The sequence below is a fragment of the Lutjanus erythropterus genome, chromosome 11 (genome assembly GCF_056507025.1).
Source record: "Lutjanus erythropterus isolate fLutEry1 chromosome 11, fLutEry1.hap2, whole genome shotgun sequence".
Taxonomy (NCBI): domain Eukaryota; kingdom Metazoa; phylum Chordata; class Actinopteri; order Lutjaniformes; family Lutjanidae; genus Lutjanus; species Lutjanus erythropterus.
Window position 1 is genome coordinate 20,473,886 of NC_139327.1, and position 13,439 is coordinate 20,487,324.

The following is a 13,439-nucleotide window of genomic DNA, read 5'->3' on the forward strand; positions in this document are numbered from 1 at the left end:
CAAGGGAGAGAAATGGGTGAAAAGCACTCTCTCTGCACCACTGTCACAAAAGACTGGTGAGTCATCGCCACTTATGTTCCTGTCTCCCTCCTCCCACAAAAAACACACATATACAGGAAAAACACTCAAATTACTCCCTACCTGCCGTGCACTTACAGGAAGACACACACATCTGTGAGTGCACTGCCACACACACACCATTTAGAGACACACAATCGCACACACACACATTCCACAGCTCTTCAAAAACGACCCTGAAATTAAAACCCAAGTCACATAATTCAGATGATAATTGTGGTTGAAAATGGCAGTCATTCATGTGTGCTGCCTATCATGTCTCACTGGATTATGTGGAGTTATGTGGAGTTTTTTTTTTTTTTTAATAGTAGGAACTCGTGTCAGTGAAGAAGTTAACACACAGGATTGGAAAGCTCAATAGAGAACTGCTCATGCAAGAGATGCACCTGGACTAAGGGAGGCTAAATATATGATAACTGATGGACAAAATGGGCAAAGGAGAAAGAAGATAGAAATTCCCTGAGGTACAGTGATGTGGATTTGGTATTGTTTGCCCGCAGACAGTTTTTGAGCCACAAAGCAAAAGCTCTTCCTCCATCTGCTGGAGGAATGAGTCACTTACAATGCAGTTACGTTGCTGCCGTGTGCACAAGATGGCAGACCTGGATGAACACGATGTACAGAATGAACATGCTGAGCTGCAGGTGACACACGATTACCTAAGACCTTTTTTATTTTCTTGTTATGTATCTGAAATGAAAACCACAAACCTATCCAGGTCATTGGTCAATATATAATCAGGATATCAGTGTTATTATCTGTGGAATAAAAAAGGGGGGAAATTTCAGTTTCATTTTGAACAGGGTAACTTGTGCTGTAGTAAACTATGGTGCAGGCCTATAAAATAGTACTAACTTATTAACCTTAAACCGTGTCAGAAAATCAGTTTGCACTCAATATAAAAATGGTCAATCTGCAGTGGTTGAATATTCTGTATTTAATTATCTATACAAACAAGACAGAGAAGAAAAACAATACTTCACTTAACAGGTTCCGATCACTTGTTTCATTTTAGTATTTCATCACAAAAACATTGTTTGAAATAATAAATTGTCAGCCTCTATAATCATGTTTTTACCTTTCCTCGTCTATCCCCCTTATTCTCCATCCTCTCCACTCAACCTGGCTTGAAAAGACATTTATGAGTTTTATGCAGCAGTTTTATCGAAACCTAGTGCAAGCAATTAGAGTTGGAATTAGAGTTGGAGTTAGAAGAGTGCTATGAAGCTGCTATGTCAAGCAGTCCCCTCTGTTGGGTAAAACAAGCACAGCATGGTTGGGATGTCAATTGGTAGACTCTACTTCTAAAATTTTATTTCACTTTGCACTTTTTCATTTCAGACAGAAATAAAAGAAAATGCATTTTCAAGCAAAAAATGTATTTCATATTTCATCATCATTTTGCAATGATTTGCAAATATGTTTTGACCTTTATTCAGTTCAGTATAGTACAAAGACAAGATGTTTAATGTTCAAACTTTATTGTCTTTTGTAAATATACACTAACTCATAGTTTGATGCTTGCAACATGTTCCAAAAAGTTGGGACAGGGGCATGTTTACCACTGCGTTACATCACATTTTCTTTAGACAACACTCACTAAATGTTTGGAAACTGAAGACATTAATTGTTGAAGTTTTGAAAGTGAAATTCTTCCCCATTCTTGCTTGATACATGACTTCAGGCGCTCAACAGTCTGGGGTCTCTCTTGTTGTATTTTGCACTTCATAATGCACCACGCATTTTCAGTGGGTCTGGACTGCAGGCAGGTCAGTCTAGCGCTCAAACTCTTTTACTACAAAGCCGCACTGTTGTAACACGAGCAGGATGTGACTTGGGATTGTCATGTTGAGATAAACTGGGACGTCTCTGAAAATTATGCTCCAAAAAAATTTCCCAGCCTTTTGTTGCCACTGTCCCAAATTTTTTGGAACATGTTGCAGGCATCAAATTCAGAATGATTGTTTATTGTCTGTCTAAAGACTGTATTCAACTGAAGACAAGCTGAAAAGGATTTCCAAATCTTTGCAAATCTTTTTTTTTTTTTTACATTTTACACAGCATATCATTTTGGAATTGGGGTTTGTATGCACAAAAACATACAAAACAGAGAAATTATGGAAAGATCAGAAGGCCATTTATTCTCATTTTTAAGTGTCATTTTAATAACAATATTTTACTATAATGTTGTGAATAAGTTGCTGCTTCAACAATGAGAAAGGTAATTGTGCTTCTAATTAATTTCATATTCTACTGATGCATATCTACCTTCTAGTTTCTGAATGTGCAGACTTTGTTATTCAGTGCTGGTCTTTAACAAGCTTGTTTATGTCAAAGCAAACTCCTCCACCACAGAGACACCAGAGCCCTCACCTGATTACTCTTTACAGAAACCTGCTTGTGAGCTATTCAGACACATCAAATATTGAAAGCCTGGAGTTTCCGTTTCACACAGAGAGAGGGAGGGGAAGAGATGGCAGAGAGGCAGACAGAGCAGGGGAGGACACTCACACAGGGGCAGAGGTGGAGGAGGAGAGGAAAAAGTCAAAGAACGGTGGGATTAAGAGGAAATAAACACATCAGGCACCCTGGGAGGGAGACACATGAGCAGGGATGGAGGGAGAGAGGGAGGAACAGGGAGAGATGAGCACCCAAAGGTAAGGCAAGGAGGAGAGTCTGAATGTTTGTGCCCGATCAAGTGTTCGTCTTGAGTGTAACAGTAGAGGCTGTGGCGGCGTAATCGGCTGCAGATTGATTGGCTGATAACCTTCTAGTCAGGCGGTTAGGAGGGCATGTTTTTTCATTCTGCGTCTTCTCTCTCAAACCTCAGTGGGACGACTTTTACCCCGGCTGACACTCAGAGCTGCAAAGAAGAGAGCAGCAGGCCCCAAAACCTGCAGGAGCCAGAGGGGGACGAGCAGACTGACACTGGGGCCTGTGAAGGGAAGCTAGAGCCCAGTGAGGTCAGATCTGAGAGGAAAATCAAGAAAAGATAAGAGAGAAGAAATAGAAGAGATAGAAAAGAGATGTTTCAGATTATTTGTGAGAGGAGTATCAGCACAGAAGCTAAGCAATGAACTGCTGTGGACAGGATCTGCAGCACAACCTATTTTAGCTACCTAAGAAAAATCAATATAATTTTTAACTGTATGCTATCTTTAGTACTTAGATCACTGTTTTACCTGCCATCAGACAGACTTTTTTAATGGGAAAACGCAATTGTATGTGTCAAATATCTCTCTCTGTCGCTCAACCAAACTCCTTAGGTAAAATCAGTGATTTTACCTTGCAGAACATGGGAATTCAAGTCGCTGCCTTTATCAGTTAGTTTGTTTTAATTGTGTTTGGATTCACCAAAGTGACACAGTAATACAAACTAAAAGATCAAGGCAGCGGTAGACCAGCAACTCCTGTATTCAGCAAAGTAAAATGACTGATTTTGACTATGGAGTTTGGTTGAGTGAGAGAGTAATGTTAGGCTATTATAATGGTGGTTTCCCATCAGAGAAGGTTGTATGAAAGCAAATCAGGGGAAAGTGAACAAGTGAAAGTTTTATATAGTGTATATATAGTCTGTGAGTACTGTTTTTCTAATCTATATTTTTTCATATTTTTATCCTTTTATATTTCTACTTGATCTATATTCAATTTATCACAAATCATCTCCTTTCTCCGCCTGTACTTTTTGAGCTGTTGTATAACAAAAAGTTTATCTTATTTTATCTTGTCTTATCTTATATACAGTGTACACTTGCGTACACAACTGATACAGATTTTGATAGATGAGCCTTCTTGAAGTGGCTAAAACATTTTTTTTGCCGCTGACCCTGTCCACAGCAGTTCATTGCTTAGCTTCCATGCTTATACCATGGCATGCCAACCACCATCTACCAGAGGTAACTAAGACAAATACTTAATTACTGTACTTAAGTAGACTTTTCAGGTATCTGTACTTAAGTATTTCTTTTTCTGACAACTTTTTACTTTTACTCCCTATTTTAACACTAATATCTTTACTTTCTAAAACTTACATTTTTAGTTTTAATACAAGATGAAACCAATGTAAAAAAAAAAAAAAAAAAAAGATATAACATGACAATACAACACAAAAAGACAAAAACAAGATGTAACAAGATTTAAAAAAAAAGGTATGAAAGACAAAACAAGATGAGACTGACTTAAGATGGAAACAACAGCAAAGACACAGCAGGATGTAACAGGAAAAAATTACAAAAATTACAAAAAAAAGAAACATAAAAAGAAAATGATGAAAAAAAGATGTAACAAGACAAAAATGAAAAAGAAATGTAACAAGATGTGACAAAACAAAAACAAGATAGAAGATGTAACAGGATATAAAAAGATAAGAACACTGAAAAAGATATAAGACGGAGCAGACAGAGAGAGACTCGACCGTCAAGAAAAGGTGAATCTCAGTTGTAGAAATGTCCATCAGTGGGCTACTTTCTACTTTCTACTTTTATACTTTAAGTACATTACTTTTTCACTTTCACTCAAGTAAAGAAGTTTAATCAGTACTTCTACTTTTACCAAAATGTTTTTTTAACACAGGTATCTGCATTTCTACTTGAATACAGATTGTGTGTACTTTTGTCTCCCCTGCCATCTACTGCACAATAACTATCAATAAGTACCCCTCTTCAAATAATCAAATAAACTATCCCTTAAACGCTTCACCAGTATTCATAATATATGGGGGAGATCAGGGAGAGTAGTAACAGGTTTTACCCATATTTATCTACTAAAGATAAAACTCACTTACAGAGAGTTCTATTGTTACTTCTATTGTTAACTTACCCCACTACTGGGGTATAATGTAACACTGTCTGGGGATAGATGTAACCGTGAGAGGCATTTTGCTGAATTAAGATCTACAGTATCAAATTCATGAAAGAACTTTATTGAAGAAAAAATAACAAACAGATCTGAATAAATTGACAAAAACTCACTCATCTGTGTGTAGACCGTGGACACAATGCAGAAAATCTCACCATTTGAAAACGAACTGTTACAGTTATCCCCACCTCAAGCAGCCATCACTTAGCTTACTACTTTATCAGGTGGGCTTGAAGGTAGTGTGAACACAAAGCATCAAATTAAGCAACAGAAACTACTTTAGGTTAGGCAAGACAACCCATTGTACATACTATACAATACACACTAGAAAATGAGTGTTTTTGGTCATAAAATCGACAGTGTTGCATCATATTGATGTCATCACCACAGTACTTTTCTGATTGGTCAAACTGACAATGTTACAACTAACCCAGTGTTTCAGCACTCCCCTGTTTCCCCTCCTGTGGCATCTACATCCATCAGAGTTAATTCATGCTCATTGTAAGAAATCAACACCACTTTTTGCTCAAGATGTTGGTGTGTCTCTTGGTTGGTTGATTGATGAAGGTTGGGGAGGATCTATGCATCAGTGACGCAGAGACCTCATCACAGGAGACTCTGACAGCCACAGACACACAGGACGATGCTGACTGCCTCCCATTGTCCGCCCTGCCAACAGAGGAAGAGCTGACCCCCACTTCAGTGTCATTTTATCCGTCCAACACTCAGAGTCAGTCTCACATATACACACACAGGCAAATGAAAGATATATGGGACCTGTGGGGCCTTGATTTGAATGTCCTCATTACCGTTGGTCTTGTACTTTTGTGATTGTGTCCTCACAGATCGCCCATCTGAACCCTGCTGGTATTGCCTGAGGTCTCTGGACTCAGAGTATCGTCCTGAAACTCCTAAACAGGTGCTGACTTTTCTGACTAAACACATGATTTCACTGAGACAGTGCTGGTCAGAGACGCTGAAAAGTGACAAATCTCTTTCTCTGAATAGCTGTTCTAATTTACTTTAATTTACACGATACCATTTTAAGGATACTTGAGCTCTTGTGGTAAAAGGCAGCCTGATTACACAGGGAATTCAAATCTTTTTTTTTTTTTTTTTTTTGAGGAAATAAAACTTATTTTTTCTGTTACCTAGTGAGATAGAAGAAATGCTGTTATATTACTTTATATGTATTTAGCAGATGCTTGTATTCAAAGCAGGTTACACTTAAAGCTTCAAGCAGCATAATATTTTCCTTTCTTCATATTTCATTAATGTTCTGCAATTTGAATAATGAATAGTGGATATAGCAAGCTTTTGAAAGACATTTTAGGGGGCTTCATAAGTCAATCAAGGGGTCTTGCACCCCATGAGACCCCCATGTTTCACCCAAAAAGTTGTTTTTCAAAGTTTTACAGGATGTGCATCAACTGGAGTTTTTGTGAAAATGCTTTAAAAGAACAATATGAACTAAAAGATGGAGTGAAGACCCAGTGATGAAGTTCAGTCTGAAACATATTCACTAGTTCCTAGATTTGCAGACCTGCAAAGGTGCAGAAAGACATTTGAACAAGAGCTGTTGTAACTGTAAGAGCTTTGCCACTTCTACAGATAATTATGATAATTACAATAATCTTTTCGCTTGCATTGTCTATCAATGGTAATTTTCCCATTAAAACAGGATGTTATTTTTTTGGCAATACTTTAGTCAAGTAACTTGTTAAACCATCCACTACTATTCATGAACCTGTTTGATAATCGAAAGAAAAAAAAAACCCAGAGAGAAGTGACTCACTGATACTGAAATATCAAAATAAATATTGTGCTTGATATATTCCAAGCAGTTGATTTCAGTATTATAGTTCTATTTTAGTGCAGATTGTCCCTTTATGGTAACACACCTCTCCCCTGTTGCTGTGCTGCAGGAAGACTCTGATCCTTTGTCGCCGTTGCCCTCTAGTGGGCAGAAAATGAGCTACCAGACAGACCCTCGGCCTCACTTTGGTGTAGCTTGGTCCTCCCACTCAACATGTCGCCCCCTGTGGGGCAGTGAGGGGCCCTGCTGGGGGCAAAGAAACCAGGAGGTGCCCGATCAGACACACACCTGCCCTCACTGCCATCTGGGGCTGCCTCCTGACACCCTGCGCTGGCATGAGGTTGGCACACGTACTTGTAAACACACACAGACATAAATAGAAACAGTTTCCATCAAACATACCACAGCTTATGCCTCTGTGTTTACTCGAGAGCCTCTTATTGTTGTCTCTCTCTCCACACAGGCTAAATGTCTACTGTTTGAAGGGCTGAGGAACTCAAAGAAATAAATCATTGGAGAAAAACATTACTTTATAAAAGTTTAAGTTTAAGTTTATAAAAGCTTTATCTACTCTGTGTATTAATGCTCTCAGGAAATACACTGCACCTAAAAGTTATGTGCAATATCCGTTTCTGCATATTTTTAATTATACAAATAAACTGCATGTGTACAAAATCAGTCTGTCTCTTTTAAATTATGCAATTAAATATTCTTTCTTTCTATTGAAGGTCTCTCTTTGAAGAGAAAATGTAGAGTGTAGACTGTAAACACATTTTTACAGAATGATGAGAAACCTGCTTTGAGATTATTTTGAGATTATTGATGTTTTATATCTAAATAAAGTAAGTAAGAAAGAAGCTTCTCTTTTTTGATACTGTTTATTTTCTAATCTGTACACTATGATACTTTTTATGTTTAGATTGTTTTGTACTATTTACTGAAAATCATCCTTTATAAAAGGCTTTTTAATGCCATTATTAATAGTTAACAAGTCATTTATGAATGTTTTATAGATGACTTATGAGTCAATGTACACTTGGCCGGTGTTCTGTTCTCAGAGATGGAAATATTATATTATACTCAAGCACATGTACAGATACTTGTTAAAAAAGACTTGTAATAGAAGTAGCACTGCTTTAACCTTGTTACTCAAATGAAAAAATACAGGCTCTGAAATGTACTTAAAGTATAAAAGCAAAAGTTAGCCCTGTGGTACATTTCTAATGGCTGTTTGAACCTCACCTTTTCTCTGTTTCTCTTATCATGTGAAATATATATGACACTGTTGCGTATTTTTTAATATTTTAGCTAATTAGCAAACAAAATAGCTTTAGTTTTAGCTAGTTAGCAAACAGTGTAAGGGTTTGTTGAGGAGCTGAAAATTTATATTTTAATTTTAATTTAATTTTGGATAAGCAAGCATCTCCACGCTGGTTTAACTCTATTTAATTTTGGTTTACATCAATAAACTTGGATTTGCTAAACTAAGATTAAATTTTGAATTGTGCAACAGAGACCTGCTTAATTTTAAATGACATTTTTTTTATTTTTTGCTGCTCTGATTACAGCTAATCTTAGATTAGATTAATCTATGTTGGTGCAATCTGTATATGAAGTAACTATTATCAATTCAATTCAATTAAAGTATTTGGAATTTAAATGAATGTGGAACTGAACTGAGAACTAAGTCTCTGTGATGTCACAGTAGAACACAATAGAACATTCCATTTGTTCATGAGTCATTTTTTGACATATGTAACTAAATCTAAAGTTAGTTCAGCCCCTCACACATACAGCTGTGCTATTCAACCAACATGGATAAGGACTTTGTCTCACTGGGCGACAAAGAAGCCGGCACCCAGGAGGAAGGTCTTGGTGGAGAACATGAGGACGGTGAAGACTCAGATCTCAGTCATGAAAGTCAAGGGTGTAGCTCAGATATGGCGAGAAGCTGGGGGTCACTTCCTCATGTGTGCTTGAGGAGAGTGTTTAAGTTTCTTCCTGACTGTGACCGCAGGAATGCAGACCTGGTTTGCCATCACTGGCACCGTGTCATGCGCTCTCCATCTCTCTGGCGCTACCGCTTCTTCCACTTCAGTGGTCGTCTGTCCAGATACGGGAAGTTTGAGTACTACTCTTCTGTAGCCTATGTCCGCTCTCTGGGCGCCTACCTGCAGAGGCTGGAGGTGTGTGTGTGTCCTCCACGCAGGTCCCAGATAGCCCGGCGACTGGAGCTAGTCATCAGCGGGCTGCTGTCTGAGCTTACCAGGTAAAGAAGTGTGACAGAGGCCCAACACGCAATAGACCACCACAATAAAAGTCCCTTAAGACTTAAAATGAAAACTTCAAACTGATCATAAGTTTGTCTCCACAGAGTCAACGCCCCTCTGCAGTCCCTTTCCCTCGAACGGCTGGAGTTAGACCGCAGCTCCTGGACTGCAGGCCTCAGGAACTCTATAGTAAACAGCCTGATTCACTTCCTGCGCAGAGGATCCTCAAAGCTCACCTCTGTTTGTCTGACCGGGATGGGAATCAGCTTGAATCATGTGAGTACTAGAGGTACACAGAGATGTCATTATCTGTATCTGTGTCTGTTCAACCAACAAATTATCTGTATTCGGATGCAAGATCAGAAGTGGGTGTGATTTATACAAGCAATCACATTAAATTGTGTTTTATTTTGTATTCTGTTTTACATTGCAAATAGAAATTCTACAGTAAAGATTTACAAGTATAACACTCATTCTTAAGAATTGGGACAAAAACGTATTTAGAGGGGTTTTTGATTTCTCTCTTCAATTATGCTGGTAAAATATATTTTGAAAAAACATCACACTCTTGGCTATTAATCCTTGTAATGGGCCATTGCACTTTTTATTAAATGCAGAGCTGACATCTCACAAAGTTTGAATTTTTTTTTTATTTTTTGCAGCATAGTCATAGTGAGCAGCAAAATGTTATTCTGATTTACCTTTGATTTAGAAGGGCTACATATTATGGTTGAGACATATCTGATAGCAATATTATTTAATGAATTTATCAAAAAAATATCAAGCTTACCTGTGCTTGAGCACTATTCCCACCTTTTTTAAACTAGGAAGTGAGACAGGGGTCTTTCTGGCACAGAGCAAAAATAGAAAGGAGATATACTGTAATTATGTAATGTTCATTGTTAATTTTTAAACATTCAAAAAAAAAAACTGATCTGTTTTTGATTCCTGAACCTCTAGGGTCTAGAGGTGCTCTCTGCCCTGACACGCCCTCCGAGAGGTGTCAACCACCAGTGCATTATCTCATCTTTGGACTTGAGGGGCTTCTTTTCTGGTGATCTGCATGTCCACCTTAACTCCAGCGTGTACAATACCCTGCGCCATCTGCAAGACCTCACCAACCTGAGCCTGAGCTACTCCTGTCTGTCGGACGAGCTGCTGATGGCCCTCCAGGACAGACCAAGAGGATGGAGGCGGCACTCCAGCAGAGATGGGAACACCTTGCAAACATTTTCACTGCAATGCAGTTTCAGAGAACCCCATCGACAGGTAAGCAAGAAATAAACAGATTACTGGACTATCCCCAGTGAAACCTACTTAACTGCTTACGTAGATGGCTGAAGTGTGATGGCACTCAAGGCCATCATTGTAAAATCAGAGATGTGAGCTTTGGAGAGCTGAGTGTGAGGACACACACATGAACCTGCACCTCCGCTAAATGAAATGCTCCTTTCGGCAAGATAATAATGTGGCTGATGTGAATTTACACTGTAAAAACTGTTTGTTTTAACCTAAAAAACTACTGTCCAGGCTGCCTGAATTTTAAAGCTGTAATAGACATATGTTATATATTTTGTTGAGTTGTATACTTACAATATTGTAAATGTTTCCAACAATGTTTAAACACAGAAATCTGTAATTTATTCAAAATAATGGTGTCTTGCCTGCTAGCCATTACCAACCTAGTTGCTGGTTGCTATATTAATAAAATAAAACACAGGATACATTATGTCAGAGAGTGAGGAAGGAAGTCTGCAAATGTGACTAAATGTAATCTGACAAAAAAACGTTAAAATTCTGCTTAGTTTGCCTTTATTTCAAAAACAACATAAAAATTACAATTCCCATGATCCCGTACTACTTCAAGATGTCATCAGTCTTTGTCTTTTGTTATTTTTTTAATGTGAGAGAGGCCCCTAGAGGGATAACTTATATTTGTGCATCTAAGTTGACTGAATTTGAGAAGACAAGTCAGGGTTATTTTCTAATGATTCAAAATGAATAAAGTCGTCTAATCAAATAAACTTGATATTAGTTCAGTTGTACTTGCAAAATCCATGTTCAATAAGCTTGAGATATGATAGTTTTTAAGATATTAAGATCTGATGACTGTTACTAACAAATATAATTCCCTTTATAATGACTTCTCTTAAAGTGTGTTCAAGACACTCAGCTTCAGTCTTCATCATCAAAATATAAATACAAGATTTTCAGGAGGGTTTTAACTCTCAATCAGTGCATGCTGGGAAGTTGGCTAATATGCTGATCAGGTTTCTTTAGAAACTTATTTTAATGAGTTGATTGAACTCTGTGCAGAACATTCATTCAACTCATCATTTCAAGCCAAAATACTTCAAGTTAGAAGAACTCATGTTCTGAAAATAAATACTAGAAATGTTAAGTTTGAAGAACTTGAACAAATAAAACTTGTATATTTATATTAAGTTAATGAGAAAAGATTAGCTGATTCTGCTAATTCTCTGTAGGATTTTTTTAACAGTGTTGTTTCTAAAAGGGTTTATAAGCTGTAAACAGTGGCTTTATTCATTATACTTAAAATGTCATTTACTAAGTCAAATCACTAAGTGAAATACTCCTCTTGGCAAGATAATAATGTAGGTGCTGTGAGATTACACTGTAAATTAAAATATTTGTTTTGACTTTAAAAAGTTAGTGCCCAGGCAGCCTTAGAACTGTAAGTTGACTGAATTTGAAAAGACAAGTTAAGATAACTTGGTGATGATTAAAAACAAATTAACCTTTCTGGTTAAATAGACTTGATAATACTTGATAACTTTCAGTTCAGAAGTTTTCTGAAAATAAGTACTAGAAATTTCAAGTTGAACAAATAAATGCATATTTAAGTTAAGGGGAAAAGAGTTGATTCCACTAAATTCCTGCATGATTTTTTACAGTGTAGTGTAAAAGCACATGCTGAAATAGCAAAAAGTGAATAAGAAATAAAAAATGAAACCCCCTCAGGTTTCCTTTGTTAATTTCTGTCTCTGCTTCATCTTCTCTGTCAAGGTGGTGAGCGGTCGCTCTTGGGCAACTTTGGCATCAAACTGCCCGAACCTGAAAGTCAAGCTTACGATGGACCAAGTCATCAGCCCTAATTCACTTGCGAGGATTCTGCTGCCCGAGATTCCCCTGACAGAATACATCATGACAGCCTTCTACGCCCCCGATGAAAACTGGAGTGCCAAGCCTCTCCTCTGTGACATGCTGCCTCGCTACAGACGCAGTCTTCAGGTCAGGGTGCTGAGCAGGTTGCGTTACAGACTCAAGTGAAATACAACAGTTCAGGCCAATTTGGTGTGATTTGCTGAGGTTTGGAGATGAGAAGTTACAGTAGTTCTCTGTTAAACTATTCACAAAGAGATCTTAAGGTAATTTCATCTAGGAGGAGATACTGATCTTTGATTTTTAGACATGCTATGACATGGTCATGAACCAATTCACTTTCAGTCCAGTTAGTCCATTAAAATGATGTGACTGTCTGTCTTTAGTATCTGAACCTGGACCTGAGCAACTGCAGTGAGTCACTGGATGAGGAGCTGCTGGAGCTGGTCAGGGTGTGTGAGCGTCTGGAGCAGCTGAGAGTCTGGGCTTTCTTAGAAATCAGCACTGTGCAGAGGCTGCTACAGCTCAGACTGACACAAAGGAACTTAGGCGGACTCAACAAAGTCAAAGTGAGAAAAAAAGATCAGAATCTGCACATCTACTGAGGTGTGTATGTATCCAAACCATGACAACGCTCATGTTGATCATTACATCTTCCAGGTGAGGATCTATTCAGTGGACGACGACATCGAAGAGCAGGAAGACCGGCTGGCGGAAATATTGTGTTCCAGTCTCCCACCTGAACTGGAGTTTTATGCCATCATCTACCCCTTTGTCGATCACTGAAAACCTCAAAGTTGACAAGTGCACCTGAAAAAAATAATAAAAAAAAAGTTGACATGAATTTTTTTTCTGATTTAATTCAATCAAGTAACCAAACAAATGAACAATAACTGGTCATTTTTAGTTTGGAGTTCTGACACTGACTGACTGTATCTGTTTGTGTCAGTGCTTTTCTCAGTGGGGTGGGGGTTGTGGGCGTGTGTAGAAACTCTGACCTAGTTTCATTGTAAAGGGTGATTGGAGGAGGCTGTGTGTGTGTTTGTGTGTGTTTGTGTGTGTTTGTGTATGCTGTGTGTGCACACACTGGCATGGCAAGAGCACTATTTAAGGGAACAGAGATTTGGAGGCAACAGCAATATACTAAACTCGATTAGACTGCATGGCTCGAGGCCCACTACCAAGGGAGTCACATTAATTGTATGATTTTAATCTTATTAATTTAATTTCTACTAATTATTATTATTAGAATATTCTATATTATTGTATTATGATACATCAGTATCCCTCCATTG

At 38.0% G+C, this 13,439-nt stretch overlaps 2 protein-coding genes across 2 annotated transcripts; both read left to right on the plus strand.

Moving 5' to 3' along the window:
- The first annotated feature begins 2,691 nt into the window (after nt 1-2,691).
- On the plus strand, nt 2,692-7,259 carry LOC146319017 (uncharacterized). The gene is made up of 6 exons (XM_084731086.1): nt 2,692-2,735; nt 2,909-3,041; nt 5,503-5,665; nt 5,781-5,854; nt 6,861-7,091; nt 7,215-7,259. Exons 1-6 carry the CDS (start codon nt 2,692-2,694, stop codon nt 7,257-7,259), a joined length of 690 nt encoding a protein of 229 aa, XP_084587212.1.
- A 1,306-nt stretch (nt 7,260-8,565) lies between these two features.
- On the plus strand, nt 8,566-12,930 carry LOC146319018 (F-box only protein 39-like). Its single transcript, XM_084730629.1, has 6 exons — nt 8,566-9,020; nt 9,126-9,297; nt 9,982-10,290; nt 12,049-12,273; nt 12,531-12,713; nt 12,805-12,930. Exons 1-6 carry the CDS (start codon nt 8,566-8,568, stop codon nt 12,928-12,930), a joined length of 1,470 nt encoding a protein of 489 aa, XP_084586755.1.
- Nucleotides 12,931-13,439: the final 509 nt, after the last annotated feature.